Genomic DNA, 16,772 nt, shown 5'->3' on the forward strand with positions numbered 1-16,772 from the left:
TACACATCAATTTTACCAAAAGATTTTTCAGGAAGAATGTACGTAAAGAACCAGGCAAATATAAACTGGCTGCAAGTGCTAAATCATTGGTATATTTAGTATTTCTAATCCCTTATCTTTCTTTCTTTTGTCCCTTTTATAACCTGTTTCTTATTACCATGTTTTTTAAGTCCATCAAAGTACTAATGACTTATTACAACCCTAAAAATAAGCACCAAATGCTATTAGGATGAAACAATGATTACTGATGTTCATTACATATGATGTCATGATGAAACTTCCTTTATTTCTCTCAAACATATTTGAATTTTAATGAAATCAAGAATCAGTGAAGAGAAGTTTTCATGTGTAGCAGGGAAGCCACCAACTTTAAGCTATTTTGCATTTCCTAAATTAACTGGCTGAAGAAAATAAATCTGCCTTGAGGCTCTGATTTGCAGAGTGAGTTCCATCCCAATGACCTTTCTGGAAGTTGAAGGCAGCTGAAGAAGCATCAGAGATAGGCCTGTGGGATCTGAGATCAAAACAGGCCAGCATGGGCTGGGTGAGAAACCTGACTTGGAGTTCTTGGCAGTTACCTATAAACTGTAAGGAAAGGAAAGGAAAGTGAAGTCGCTCAGTCGTGTCTAATTCTTTGCAACCCCATGGACTGTAGCCTTTTAAAGTAGCTATCAATTAATCCCTTAACTTCAATAAATCCTGGTTTATCATATACAAAATAAAGTGAAAGTTGCTCCGTCATGTCCGACTCTTTGTGACCCCCGTGGACTATACAGTCCATGGAATTCTCCACGCAAGAATACTGCAGTGGGTAGCCATTCCCTTCTCCAGGGGATTTCCCATCCCAGGGATTGGACCCAGGTCTCCCGCATTGCAGGCAGATTCTTTTCCAGCTGAACCACAAGGGAAGCCCAAGAATACTGGAGTGGGTAGCCTATCCCTTCTCCAGTGGATCTTCCTGACCCAGGAATTGAACCGGGGTGTTCTGCATTGCCGGTGGATTCTTTACCAACTGAGCTATCAGGGAAACTCCTAAAAGAAACAGGATTCAAATGCAGAGGGGATTGATTAACCAGAGGACCAGGGAGGGGCCTTCTGCTCTAGTATCCTGGTATCTTTTAGAGACTGATGGGGAGTGGAGGAAACGGCATCTTGCTCATGTGGATGAAGTGAATGAGTCTGTGACTGTCACTGTCACCTGATGACATCTGTCCCTTGTTCTCCTCCTTTCTCCCTCCTCCCCAATGTCTATCTCTGGAGCATAACGGCTGGGAGGGAGAGAGTCAGCTAAATCATGACAGTATCTGAGAAAAAGGACTGAAAGTTCTATCTGTATCCCACTTCACTTATATTAAAAGACACTCCTCCTCCACAAACACTTTCTGCTTCCACATTGAGGGACAGTTACTTTGAGATACTACATTTAAATAAGTTATATTCCCATGAAAATAGGTATTGGGATCTTTATCTTACAGAAAAAAACAAGTTCAAAATCTTAAAGAGACACACTCAAAATTAAACTCAAATAATATATTCCTAGTACACAACAGAGACAGGACGTGAACCTAAACGTCACCCATGTACTTTTCATGAAACCTGGCCTTTTCCTATTAGAAAGCAAGAACAAGAACAACAGGAGGTTTCTGGTGGTCAGATCATAATCTATTTTTTGACCAAAGTAATAGTACCCATGGGCTTCTTTAGTGGCTCAGATGGTAAAGAATCTGCCTGCAATGCAGGAGACCAAGTTCAAACCCTGGGTCAGGAAGATCCCTGGAGAAAGAAATGGCAACCCATTCCAGTATTCTTGCCTGGAGAATTCCACGGACAGAAGAGGCTGGCAGACTACAGTCCATGGGTCACAAAGAATCAGACATGACTGAGTGACTTTCACATCACTTCACATTCACAAGGGTTAGACAGGTGTCTTCCAGAAAGTCCTGTGAAGAATGTCACAGGATCCCCAAGAAGAGACTCTACAGCCAAAACCACAGGGCACCTGGGATATCCCAGGGACCCATGTGCCCAACACACGCAGACGTCACCATCAAGCCCCCTCATCAAATCCAGAGAGGCCCCAACAGACTCACTTGTCCAAGTCTACATGGAACTAGTTGATGGCTTCCTGACAAGGTTATGCAGTGACCTTCATATAAAGTCTGTGTGTCAGGAACTGTCAGAGAAACCTGGCTGGAATAACTTAGAAACTTTGTCCATAATTTTATAAAAGGTATCAGTTCAGTTCAGTTCAGTTCTGTCACTCAGTCGTGTCCGACTCTTTGTGATCCCATGAATCACAGCACGCCAGGCCTCCCTGTCCATCACCAAATCCCAGAGTTCACTCAAACTCACGTCCATCGAGTCGGTGATGCCATCCAGCCATCTCATTCTCTGTTGTCCCCGTCTCCTCTCACTCCCAATCCCTCCCAGCATCAGACTCTTTTTCAGTGAGTCAGCTCGTCGCATGAGGTGGCCAAAGTATTGCAGTCTCAGCTTTAGCATCAGTCCTTCCAATGAACACCCTGGATTGATCTCCTTTAGAATGGACTGGTTGGATCTCCTTGCAGTCCAAGGGACTCTCAAGAGTCTTCTCCAGCACCACAGTTCAAAAGCATCAATTCTTCAGCGATCAGCTTTCTTCACAGTCCAACTCTCACATCCATATATGACCACGGGAAAAACCATAGCCTTGACTAGACGGACCTTGGTTGGCAAAGTAATGTCTCTGCTTTTTAACATGCTATCTAGGTTGGTCATAACTTTCCTTCCTTTAATGTCAAACAGGTTGGTCTGTACACATACACACATGCACATTCTATTGCTTTAAATCACTTGGTACAAGTAGTCTTTTCTTCACAATGTATATCCTCGATTCCTATGTCTCCAGATATAATAAATATAACCTTCTGACTGAATTAACACAAGCCAGAATCCAACAGTCCTCCCTGTGCTCACACTTCTAATTCTGGAGCCACAGAGCATGCTGACCTGCTAATGTGTGTTTTTTCAGGAAAGAGAGCTGTGACTAGATGTTTCTGATATCAACAGATCCTCTGTGCACTAATTCAGGCAGGAGTTACACAGATGCAGTAACCAAACTGCCTGCTAAACACACTGTGAGAAAGTGTTTCTCTCTCTCCCAAGTTGAGCTTTTGGGGGATGAGGGTTTTCGTTACAACCTTTAATAATCTTATAATTATCAAATGAGGCCCATAGGTTATAAAGAAAATCTAAAACTTTCATTGAGTCCAAGCAAGCCTATAATTGTCAAATGAGGCCCACAGGTTATAAAGAAATAAAATCTAAAACTTTCATTGAGTCCAAGCAAGCCTACCCCATCCCTCAATTCCCCCTTTCTACTGAATTGTGGCCTTTTCAATAAAAGCTAAAACTATCCAGTTAAACATTTACTTCAGTTCAGTTGCTCAGTCGTGTCTGACTCTCTGCGACCCCATGAATCACAGCACGCCAGGCCTCCCTGTCCATCACCAACTCCCGGAGTTCACTCAAACTCACCTCCATCGAGTCGGTGATGCCATCCAGCCATCTCATTCTCTGTCGTCCCCTTCTCCTCCCGCCCCCAGTCCTTCCCAGCATCAGAGTCTTTTCCAGTAAGTCAACTCGTCGCATGAGGTGGCCAAAGTATTGGAGTTTCAGCTTTAGCATCAGTCCTTCCAATGTTAGATAGAGGTTATTCATTATCACAGCTAACTCGGATGAAGTTCATGAAGGATTTAAACAGCCATGGAGATTGAAAGAGTAGAATTCTTCTGGAAATTTAGTAAAATTTACTATTCAATAAAATTCACAATTCATTACTAGCCAGATGTCCTGTTGGGCCTAATATCAAAATATTCTTTTTAAATCTTGGTACATTTCTGTGCTATTGTTAGCAATAAATCATTACCTTGGGCTTCCGTCTATGGGGTCACACAGAGTCGGACACGACTGAAGTGACTTAGCAGCAGCAGCAGCAAGTCTCCAGTAACTAAATACATCAATTAAAATAAAATCATTTGATTCAAGAGCATGGCCACTAAATTCTATCAAATTCTCCAGAGACTAGTCCCTAAGAACAAATACAAAAGATCTCTCTGCATTAGTTGGGCCAGAATGGAAACTACCTCCTCTAGGCACTTCACATGCCATATGACACCATAAAAGCCCACCCTCTCTTCAACGGGGATGGGACAGTGGGGTCTCCTAAGGCTTTTCTGGCGGACCGAACTCGCCTCTACATACCCAGTGTACTTCATATATGTTTCCACTACTCTACTGTTTGTTTATTTCAGTCTTGACACCAGACAGCAAGCACCTCAGCTCTTTAAAGCTGGGGACCCACAACCTTTTGTCCATTCATTTAAAAACTCTTGGCACGGCACAAAATTGATCCTTAAAATACACATTAAGTAGTATCTATATCTACCTTTAGGTACTAATGCAAGCTTAGCTTTTTCATTAAAACATTTTCAGTAAACCTGTAGTCTACTAGTCTACTGACCATTAAGCATTTCTGCATTACTTCAACATAAACCAATATTTACAACACTTACTTATTAATTTCTTGTTTAATCGTTCAGTCGTGTCCAACTCTTTGTGATCCCATGAACAGCTTCCTCTGTCCATGGGATTCTCCAGGCAAAAATACTGGAGTGGGTTGCCATTTCCTTCTCCAGAGGATCTTCATGACCCAAGGATCAAGCCCGCATCTCCTGCTTGGCAGGTGGATTCTTTACCACTAAGCCACCAGGGAAGCCCTCAAAGGATAGCACTCCTTCCTTAAAACTGTGAACAAGGTCACAGTAAGAATAGAAGGAGGAACAAAACAGATTACTTACTGTGAATACTGACTTACCGTTCTATATTTTTAATCAAACAATGCTGAGGTTGTTATCTTAGACTAATAATCTTATATAACATCATAATTCAATAGTACCATATATTCAGGGACTGGATTTTTTCTTTTTAATCTTCACTGATAATGATATAACAAATACTTTGCATTTATGTTGTGTTTATTACAGGTTGCTAACATGATGTCAGGGAGGTGGTATGTGAAGGGACATGTGATTACAAGTAAATAAACGAGAAATATCACTCAGATATTCTTTCTCATTTCATCTCTCTCAACCAGTTTTTCAAGTTACCAATTATCTAAAAATCCCTTAAGGCTCATTTAAATCCAGACTTTAAAAGTTGAGCTGTAAGAATTTTCCAAACTTATTAATCTTATTAATAGTAGATCCCTTCTATGAACCATTTTAGGGCACCTAAGCAATCACTAAAGCATTTACCTTTTCAAAATAAAATCTAAGTGTAGGAAAATTTGGATGATGATATTTCATAGGTATCTACTGAACAGTTCAAAAGAAAATAAAGTTAGAAAAATCTATATATAGATGTACAGTGTCCTAAGGGCAGAAAAGAGAAGCTCTGATTAGTTACTTGAAAATACATAAAAGAGGTCATGAAGCACAATTTCCTGGAGAGTGATCAAAAAACCACTGGGCCTGAATATTCAAACTCACACATACCTTCCTGAAGGTATTTTCTAAAAGCCAGACCAGGCAGGGCTTGGTCTTCAGAGCAACAAGAGAAATGTTAACAATGGCACTGCCTCCGGGGTTTGTCCTGGGAACTGTGCCATTTAATATTCTTATTAATTCTTTGGTGGACGAATGTGAACTCTAGGTAGAGAAGCACTTTGTCAAAAGTTACTAAAGACAAATCACTAGGAACTGAAGGGATCGAGAAGAATTTCTGGTTGAATTTAGGCACATCGTGAAGGCAACACAGCCAAAGTACATCTCCAAGGCCACACAGAAGAGCCCAGCTCACATGATTCTTTTCATCTAAGCTTGTAGTCACTAAATATGTAGCCTTGTGTGCTGAGTTGCTTCAGTGGTGTCCGATTCTTTGTGACACTATGGACTGTAGATCACCAGGCTCCTCTGTCCATGGGATTCTCTAGGCAAAAATATTGGAGTGGGTTGCCATGTCCTCCTCCAGGAGAGCTTCCTGACCTGGGCATCAAACCCACATCACTTGCATCTCCTGCAGGCAGGTTGTTTACAACTAGTACCATTTGAGAAGCCCATATAAGGAGTTGCTGCTGCTGCTACTAAGTCACTTCAGTCATGTCTGACTCTGTGTGACGCCATAGACGGCAGCCCACCAGGCTCCCCCATCCCTGGGATTCTCCAGGCAAGAACACTGGAGTGGGATGCCATTTCCTTCTCCAATTCATGAAAGTGAAAAGTGAAAGTGAAGTCACTGAGTCGTGTCTGACTCTTCGCGACCCCATGGACTGCAGCATGCCAGGCTCCTCCACCCATGGGATTTTCCAGGCAAGAGTACTGGAGTGGGGTGCCATCGCCTTCTCCATATAAGGGGTTCAGTTCAGTTCAGTTCAGTTCAGTCGCTCAGTCGTGTCCGACTCTCTGCGACCCCATGAATCACAGCACGCCAGGCCTCCCTGTCCATCACCAACCCCCGGAGTACACTCAAATTCATGTCCACAGAGTCGGTGATGCCATCCAGCCATCTCATTCTCCGTCGTCCCCTTCTCCTCCCGCCCCCAACCTTTCCCAGCATCACAGTCTTTTCCAGTGAGTCAACTCGTCGCATGAGGTAGCCAAAGTATTACAGTTTCAGCTTTAGCATCAGTCCCTCCAATGAACATCCACCATCCTTTAGAATGGTCTGGTTGGATCTCCTTGCAGTATAAGGGACTCTCAAGAGTCTTCTCCAACACCACAGTTCAAAAGCATAGATTCTTCGGCGATCAGCCTTCTTCACAGTCCAACTCTCACATCCATACATGACCACGGGAAAAACCATTGCCTTGACTAGACGGACCTTGGTTGGCAAAGTAATGTCTCTGCTTTTTAATATACTATCAAGGTTGGTCATAACTTTCCTTCCAAGGAGCAAGCATCTTTTAATTTCATGGCTGCAATCAGCAGGTTACTCAGGCTAAATGAAAAAATGGAGCCCAGTAATGCCCTCCTTTCTAGACAGTGCAATGCCAACACTGTAAGATACATGATAAAATATATAAAACTGTAAGATACATATGAGATAATCAAAGCATTACAAAAGATAAAAGGAAGAAAAAATAGGGCTATGATTAAGAATGTTGTACAGTTCTGTTCAGAGTATCAAATCTATTGCGACTCTATTGACACCTATTCTTTCTCTAAGCAGAGATGATCTGCTTTCTTTAACTGCAATACAGCAGTTTTGGCACCTCTCAAGTATTTTTCACTTTGTGATTTGTACTCTAGATATAAGTATAAATTTAGCGACAGCTGAGATCCTGCTGGTGTATTCTGTATTTTGCTAGAATAATAGATTTCCAAAAAATGGTTGTTAAAGGCAGCAGTTAAGAATGTGGGCTCTGCAGCCTGAGATGGTCCAAGTTTAAATCTTGGATCTATCACTAAGTCTGAGATGTCAACCACATTTCTAAACTTTGTGTCTCTATGTTTTCAGCTGTAAAACTTGGCACAGTAATGATTTGTAGTAGGATTATTGTGAGGATTAAATGAGATACAATGTGCAATAGTTTAGAACAGTACTTAGTATATAGTTGAGTGTTAACTGTTAGCTAACAATCAGAGCACATTAATAAATGAATTAATTAATGACTGATACACAAGTGAAAACTACAATGAAAATTAGAGGGATCCTCAAGCTGGGGTTTCCTTCAATCAGTAACAGTATTTCTCCAGATGTAAGCAGAGACATTACTTTGCCAACCAAGGTCCGTCTAGTCAAGGCTATGGTTTTTCCCGTGGTCATGTCTGAATGTGAGAGTTGGACTGTGAAGAAAGATGATCGCCGAAGAATTGATGCTTTTGAACTGTGGTGTTGGAGAAGACTCTTGAGAGTCCCTTGGACTGCAAGGAGATCCAACCAGTCCATTCTAAAGGAGATCAGTCCTGGGTGTTCATTGGAAGGACTGATGCTGAAGCTGAAACTCCAATACTTTGGTCACCTCATGCAAAGAGGTGACTCACTGGAAAAGACTCTGATGCTGGGAGGGATTGGGGGCAGGAGGAAAAGGGGACGACAGAGGATGAGATGGCTGGACGGCATCACCGACTCGATGGACATGAGTTTGAGTGAACTCCAGGAGTTGGTGATGGACAGGGAGGCTGGTGTGCTGCAGTTCATGGGGTCGCAAAGAGTCGGACATGACTGAGCGACTGAACTGAACTGAACTGAACTGAACTGAAAGGGTTCTAACCCGGAGAAGCCTCCTAGAGGATACATTTGCCTATCTGTAAATAGGCAGCTTTCTATAGACACCAGAACATACTTAGCATGTATTAAGTTTTATTTATGATAACTTATAAAGACACAGCATACTATAATAAGTTCATTATAAATAGTCTTCTTTTACAAATCGCAACCGAATCTATGTTTTCATTTCTAACAGCCAAGAATGCAAGAACATCAAGCTTGGAGGGTTTCATCTTACCTCTCAGTACTGATTTGAGGTTGAGCTTGGCTTGGCGGTGCAGGTCCTCTACGCAGGGGGGTCTTGTGGTGGGGAGGAACACATTCTCCTGCTGGTGCCATGGAGCAGTGTAGTGGACAGTCCATCGACTCTCCTCATCTAGGTTGGAAACAGCTGTATAAAGAGAGAGAGAATACATTCAGGTGTTAAATTAACTGCGTTACTTCAAGATGGGTGCTGGGTACCTAACACACTCACAGGTAAGGACCAGCAAGGGAAAAATGGAACAAATTCTGAATAACATTCAATCTTAGACCCCAGGGGTCCTTTCCACTGTGTTTTATGTTTGTTCAGTTAATTGCTTCCCAGTTTTTTAGGCCCTCCTTTTGCTCCAAAGTTAGAAAATGATTAACAAAATCAATAAAGACCTCCTGCTTCACTCCATCATGACAAATATCTATTAGTCAACTCTACTATGTCACTACATTAGTAAATGTTAGATTGCAAGACAGAAAACAACTTTTCTACTAAGAACCTGGCACCAATTCTTTCCCCTCTAAAACATTATTTTAAAACACTGTTATAAACTCATTTAAATTTTTAAAAACTAAACATAAACATTCAATGTAATACATTGAAATAGCATAGTTCAATTAGAAATCCAGTTGTGCTGAAAAAGTTTCTCTGCATTTTCTGCTTTCATGGAATATGTTCATATTCAAATGTTTTTAGAAACTCCAATGCAATTGATTTTTCCCAACATAATCCAATTCAACTGAATTTTTCCAACACAAGAGACTGAGGACATCAGAGGAAAAAATGGTAGGTTAAATCTCTACGATAACTTTCCTTTTATATTTTAGGGCTTAGGATTGCTTTATCTATTTGATTTTTCCTGACAACACAACCCAAGAGGGGCTACCAATGGATCCCAACATGAAACTGACAACATCATACAAATTCAACAACAACTTTTTAAAATACTGTTTATATAGCTGTCGCTGTAAGCCAGCATTGGAGAGACTAGAGAAGTTTGAGAAGGACTCTGTGTTGAGGTGTTTACTGAGGGTGACAAGTCTAACACCTGTAAAAACAGCAGATATGACAATTGTGAGTCAGGGGGAATCTTACCCTAACTCTGACCTATACCACAGAGGACACACTGGGCATATGTGTTTCTACAACATAATATGTCCCTGGAAATTAGACCATAAAGTAGATTCATAAAATAAAATGAACAGGCACACATGAACTATTGAACCTTTCTATATGAACATGTTTAAAATAAACTCAATGTACCTAACAGCACAGCTATTAAAACCATTATATAGATCAAATGAGCTAACATATGGAAAGTCACAGCTTATGAAACAACTCATGAAAAGAATGGTTGTGGCAAGATTAGTGCAATTACTTGAAGGGAGTCCCTGACTTTTAGAATCATCAATGAAGAGGAACTTGACCTTTCTCAGCGCCCCTGGGAACATGAGTCACCCCACAGACCAGGGTGAGGTTAGCACTCACCCCGTACACCATCTTCTATACAACATGATGAACACAATAAACACTGTTAGGTTATATATAAAAGTTGCTAACAGAGGATGAGATGGTTAGTTAGCATCACCAACTCAATGGATAAGAATTTGAACAAACTCCAGGGGATAGTGAAGGACAGAGGAGCCTGGTGTGCTGCAGTCCATGAGGTCACAAAGAGTCGGACATGACTTAGCAACTGAACAAAAACAAGATAGTATATCCTAAGAATTCTCACCACAAAGAAAACATTTTTCTTTTTCTTTTGTATCTATATGAGACTATGAATGTTCATTACACTTGCTGTGAGAATCATTTCATGATGTCTGCTAGTCAAATCATTATGCTATACACCATAAATGGATACAGTGCTGTATGTCAATTATACGTCAATAAAACTGGACAAATTTTTTAAAAACTCATCCCACTTTCCCTACAAATTGCCAAGTGGAAAAATAAACATTGAGAACTAGAGATCAAGTTAAAATCAAAAACGTCCTGTGTGCTTTCTGCTTTTAACGTTTACTAAAAGCTGCATGTAAATTAGGCACTTGACATTTCACATAACCTCTGTGGAACAAATGTTTTGCGTGGTACATAGAACTATTGATTGTAATCTATAAAATCCAAAGAGTGCTGCTTTAGTTCTTAGGATCTGAGAATCTTGAACAGTGTGCAACTCGCCGTATGGCCTCCAAAGAGTAGCCAGTTAATTATAAGGTTTTGTGCTGATGCCCATTTATTTCGAAGACTAAATTATCGTACTTCATAGTTGGAAAATAATGAAAATGGAAACTCTTCCTATTCACCAATTACAAATCATATCCGAGTGATAGCGTCCAGGTAATTGCACATTCAGCCCCACCATACAACTACCAACTCGCTCCTAAGAAAGAACAGTTGTCTCTCCCTGGTGTATCTCACTCTTGCCAGGGTAGATTTTAATCAGTCCATCCAAAGATAATCTTTGACGAGGGGAGCTGTAGAAATGAACCCCGAGGGCTGTTCATTTGCTTTCTCCAGTTTCTCGTACCAATGCTCCTACCTACATTTATCCAGTTTAAACCCATGGCCCCAAAACTAAAATAAACTAACAACTATGTAAAAGCAAAACTGTTTATAAATAAAAGTTATACTTTTCAAAGAATGAAGAAGCACCTGGATTTAAAGAAATTGAAACCAACTGTAAGTACATAACGAAGCCACACCACAAAAGTTGTGTACTTTACAATGACTGATCAGTCTACACAGAGGCTGTCCTTGAGCTCTTAAATACCTAACAGAGTGCCGGAGAGTTTCAGAGGATAGTCCCCACCAAAAATATGCGATGCATCACTCAGAGGCTCCTCATACTTAGCCAAAGAATCGAAACACCATACACTGTACATCAAGGCAGACATAAAGTAAATACAAGAGCTTTTTTCCCCTTCTTCAAAGGATTATTATTATTCTTTTTTAGAATCCCAATAGAAATGATTTCACCTAAAATCCCAACCATAAACAAGTCAGTCATGCTTTCAAAAAGAAAAAATCACATAATTCTGCCCTAGAGTTATAAAAGTCTGAGGTATTTGAACTTGGTATAGAAAGGAGTTTAACAAACACCAATTATGCTGTTTTACGCTCTTAATTCCATCACTCAAAAGGATGAAGTCGTACATAAAACACACACACATACTCACATATAGTGCAGAGAAAAGAAACTACTTACTTTTCTTCTTAAAAAGTTTAATCAAAGACTTGATCTTTGTATTAATGAAGACCACCATTTCCAGGACATCTATGTAGGATTTAAAAATTTGAATCCCATTAAAAGCTTAGTGTAGCAAGCAGGTGGCAATCGGCATCCCTCTGCTTGAGATTCTAACTTTTTCCCTCTGGTCTCGAATCCTCAGACATCTGCCTGGGCTGATGTAACTTTGAGGTTGAACTTATTGTCAGGCAGTCCTTGAACCTGAAAAGCTCCCGCTGAAACCTAATCTTTAAGGCCAAGAGTCACCAGTGACAACGTGTATAGAAAGAAAGAGAAAGCCAATCGCGGTTCTTATTTGCATGAGAGCCACATCTGTCTTTCTGCCTTGGTGCTCAATGATTGAGTTTTCTCTCCAATTGATCTGAAGTGCCTCCTCTCTGGAGTCCACAAAAAAAGTAGAGATTTTCCTTTATGGAAGTCAAGGTGAAGCAAAGGTGTTCCCCACTTTCACTGGGCCACTAAGAACATCCAGATCTTTTTACTGGAGCCGACAAGTCTTAGAGCAAGTCTGTTGATTCTTTGACTCCCTAGTTAAGTAAGGCATTTGAACTGATTTAGCGGGGGAAAAAGAGCCAAACTATTGTTTCCCCAACCACGCCCCCAGGCTCTGCCTCCCACACTAAAGGAAGGTTTGCAAGCAGTAAAACTTTACAATACAGTCTCCAGGGAGCTGTAAATGATGACTTGGTTGTATTTTAGTTGCAAATTAGTACACCCAGTCTTCTCACCCAGTTTTTTTTTTTTTCCTTGTCAGTGACGGAGAAAAGCATTGTCATTGTTCCAAAGGGTGATCTTGTTTGCATATAGTTGCCACAACTCTCTCACCACCCCCATCCCCCAAACCCTTGACTTTTCCCACTCCAAAGGAGAAAACAGATGATAAAGTAGCCTAATCATTTAAATCTGTATTTTAAATTTTAAAAACCTAGCCTAAGCACCAGGTTTTTAAAATTCCACACCAAACACCTCCCCAATGGGAGAGAAGAGGAATAATTTCTAACAAAAATTATCTGAGTTTTTCTCTTCAACATGAATGTACTGTACTAAGTTGCAGTTCTTTTCTCGTCTGCAATTGGGTAATATAAACAGAGAAGAATCAGAAATGTGGTACAAGCAGGCACTAGAAAAATACACTTCGGGGTAAAGAGACAGGAACAAAAAGGAAAAGAATACAAATAAAAAAATATTATGAAAGGGGACAAAGGAAAAGAATGCGCCTCACAGCTCTCCCCAACTTCACTTCATGGCAAAACAGTGTTTGAAACATGTTAGACAACCTCTTATTTCATAGCTTTGGGCCAGACTTACAACTGAATGGAAAAATGTAATAACCCACTAATTCAAAACATTTAGTTTATAACAAAAGCTTTTAGTCAAAGAATAAAATTTATATAAGGGGCTGGCTCCCTCTAGGGAAAACTCTGGAATGATTCCTCCTCAAATCATCCCCAACAACACACACACAATCTTATTTTTTAAACAACAAAATTGAAGCAAACAAAACCCAAAACACACATATTATCCTACCACCATACATATTATCACAGATTTCCAACTTGTGTTCTTTCACCCAATACACTGCTTTATTCAAAAGTAATTACATGGCCAGATGGCAAATGAGAAAAGACTGAGAGTGTAAGTTAAATTATATAACTGCTTGAAAAGTGTGCAAAGTTCCCCTTAGGATAACACATTTATAAGCAAGAGCTGCCTCTTAGCTCACTATACTCACAACAGGCAGTAGTGGGTTCTAACCAGAAGCACTCCTATCCACAGTCCACGAATTTCTGAGGTTGAACATCCCCATCTGGACTTCCAACTACAAACAGCACATGGCCTTTCACATACCCAACAGTGGCATTGGAACATTGATTTACTCATTCAAAGACAAATACTGAGCATGTACTAAGTGCCATTCATTTGAGATCCCTCTTGGAGCTTACATTACTTGACCATAAACCACAATTATATGGTATGTTAGAAATGTGATAAGTGGAAGGGACAAAAGAAAAAGTTGCATAGGATAAAAGGGGCTTGAGAGGAGGAGGGTGGTGGCCAGCTTGTAGTATTAAATAGAGTCAGGGTAGAGCTCACTGGAAAGGTGAGACTTGAGTAAAAACTTGAAGGAGGCAATAGCAATAGAACAAGAATCTGTGCAGTGAATCCAACTGGCTCTCATTTTAAAGAGGGAGGAGAGAAGTTTATTGGGTAGTGAAACATTTCTATTCCACCAGGACTAGTCAGAGACGTGCTCTAAGAAATGAACTTTGGTAAGAGTCACACGTGGAGTAATTTCCTTTCTCATTAATAAAACCTGATATTGAGTGACCAAAGTCGTGTAAAGATAATGCCACTGGTTACACAGTGATCAGTGGCAAGTCTGGGGGTTAAAAAGCAGGCTTCCACCCCAGCATCCCACGTGGCACCAGTGGCAATGAACCCAGCTGCCAGTGCAGGAGACATAGGAGATATGGGTTCTATCCCTGGATTGGGAAGATCCCCGGCGAAGGAAATAGCAACCCACTTTGGTATTCTTGCCTGGAAAACCCCATGGACAGAAAAGCCTGGCGGGCCATAGTCCATAGGGTTACAAAGAGTCAGACACGACTGAAGCAACTTAGCATGCACCCCAGCATCCCAGGGCACACCATCCTCTCAGCGTTATTCTACGCTGCCTCTTAACTCCCGAAGTCCAGAGCTTCCGGAAGGAAACACATAAACTATGGTATTTATTGTGTTAAATATGAAGAAGGGTTTGGAAAGAGCTTTTTAATTATAAAGATTTCCCCAGTGGTTTTCTTATCTCTTACTTTACAATCTGTGTGTGCTGTGCTGTGCTTAGTCACTCAGTCGTGTCCAATTCCTTGTGACCCCATGGACTGCAGCCCACCAGGCTCCTCTGTCCTTGGGGCTTCTCCAGGCAAGAATATTGGAATGGGTTGCCATGATTGCCTCCAAGGGATCTTCCCAACCCAGGCAATGAACCCAGGTCTCAAACATTGCAGGCGGATTCTTAACCATCTGAGCCACCAGCAAAGTCCAAGAATACTGGAGCGGGTAGCCTATCCCTTCTCCAGGGGATCTTCCCAACCCAGGAATCAAAGCAGGGTCTTCTGCATTTCAGGCGAATTCTCTACCAGTTGAGCTACCAGGGAACCCCAATGATTGCTCTAAACCTATCAATTGCAGCTTTGATGCACACATTATCTTTCCTGCTGTCTACAATTCTATCACCCATCATTTTAAAAAAATTTTCCATGGTCACCATGAACTTCTAACCAGTACCAACAGTCTTTTTCTCTCTCATCTTTCTAGTTATCTTTTTAGTCATATACTACTAGTGACCCAGTTGTGGAGCTGTTTTTCATCAACACTGCAGACCACTATTTCCTTTCCTACATCTGACTGCTCCTTCTCTGGAGTCTGACAAACTCTTCACAAGCTTCCAGGAGTCAGGTGTTAAATTTCTGCCCTATGCCACTGGTGGCTCAGAGGGTAAAGCATCTGCCTGCAATGCAGGAGACCCGAGTTCAATCCCTGGGTCAGGAAGATCCCCTGGAGAAGTAAATGGCAACCCACTCCAGTATTCTTGCCTGGAGAATCCCATGGATGGAGGAGCCTGGTAGGCTACAGTCCATGGGGTTGCAGAGTCGGACACGACTGAGTGACTTCACTTTCATGCTATTTACTTATTCCCCCTTGAAACCTTAATGATTTTGCTGGTGTGAGGTGTGAGGTGGGAGTCAGCAAATTATGGCTCTTGGGTCAAAGCCAGCTGGCCCCTTTATAAATGGTTTTTAAAAATTAAAAAATAGTATCTCATGACATTATTTGACATTATAAGTGAAATTATAAGACTCAAATTTCAACGTCCAACAGTAAAGTTGAAGGCACAATTATGCCCATGCCTTCATCTATTGTATCCTCTGCTCTCAGGCTGCACACAATTGCAGAGTGGAATCGTGTGCCAAAGACTAATACATGCCCAAAAGCTGAATATATTTATTCTCTGAGAGGCTGACTTCTGGATGAAGCCACTGCCTTTAAACAGCCCCCTCAGTCTTCACCTACATCTGCTGTCTTTCACTGGTCTGCCCTCCAGCTCCATCTTAACCACCCTCTACTCAAATCTCACATTATCTCAAGCTGAATGCCTAATTTAAGCCAGTTTCCTTAAATCTGCTGCTTATCAAGAAGTTTTTGATATCTATTAGGGATGACAGTCGCTGAGGAAGGTTTTCTTATCTCTCCTTGCTATTCTTTGGAACTCTGCATTCAGATGCTTTTATCTTTCCTTTTCTCCTTTGCTTTTTGGTTCTCTTCTTTTCACAGCTATTTGTAAGGCCTCCTCAGACAGCCATTTTGCTTTTTTGCATTTCTTTTCCATGGGGATGGTCTTGGTCCCTGCCTCCTGTACAATGTCATGAACCTCCGTCCAGAGTTCATTAGGCACTCTATCAGATCTAGATCCTTAAATCTATTTCTTACTTCACTGTATAATCATAAGGGATTTCATTTAGGTCATATCTGAATGGTCTAGTGGTTTTCCCTACTTTCTTCAGTTTAAGTCTGAATTTGGCAATAAGGAGTTCATGATCTGAGCGACAGTCAGCTCCTGGTCAAAGGGAATGCCAAAGAATGCTCAAACTACCGCACAATTGCACTCATCTCACACACTAGTAAAGTCATGCTAAAAATTCTCCAAGCCAGGCTTTAGCAATATGTGAACCGTGAACTTCCAGATGTTCTAGCAGGTTTTAGAAAAGGCAGAGGCACCAGAGATCAAATTGCCAACATCCGCTGGATCATGGAGAAAGCAAGAGAGTTCCAGAAAAACATCTATTTCTGCTTCATTGACTATGCCAAAGCCTTTGACTGTGTGGATCACAATAAACTGTGGAACATTCTGAAAGAGATGGGAATACCAGACCACCTGACCTGCCTCTTAAGAAACCTGTATGCAGGTCAGGAAGCAACAGTTAGAACTGGACATGGAACAACAGACTGGTTCCAAATAGGAAA

General features: G+C 41.1%; 1 protein-coding gene across 3 annotated transcripts in view; it reads right to left on the bottom strand.

The window, feature by feature from the left end:
* The window catches only part of NHSL1 (NHS like 1), a 153,372-nt gene that overhangs the window by 60,927 nt on the left and 75,673 nt on the right, over nt 1-16,772 (bottom strand). For 2 of the 3 annotated variants that reach the window (XM_055433764.2, XM_055433767.2), the window contains exon 2: nt 8,486-8,638. In XM_055433764.2, coding sequence (XP_055289739.2) covers nt 8,486-8,638 — 153 coding nt within the window. Of the gene's footprint in view, nt 1-8,485; nt 8,639-11,708; nt 12,267-16,772 lie in introns of those variants that run through there. The other variant, XM_055433768.2, reaches the window with a different exon arrangement.

The sequence above is a fragment of the Moschus berezovskii genome, chromosome 10 (genome assembly GCF_049115385.1).
Source record: "Moschus berezovskii isolate FMDL1 chromosome 10, NW_MosBer_1.0, whole genome shotgun sequence".
Lineage (NCBI taxonomy): Eukaryota > Metazoa > Chordata > Mammalia > Artiodactyla > Moschidae > Moschus > Moschus berezovskii.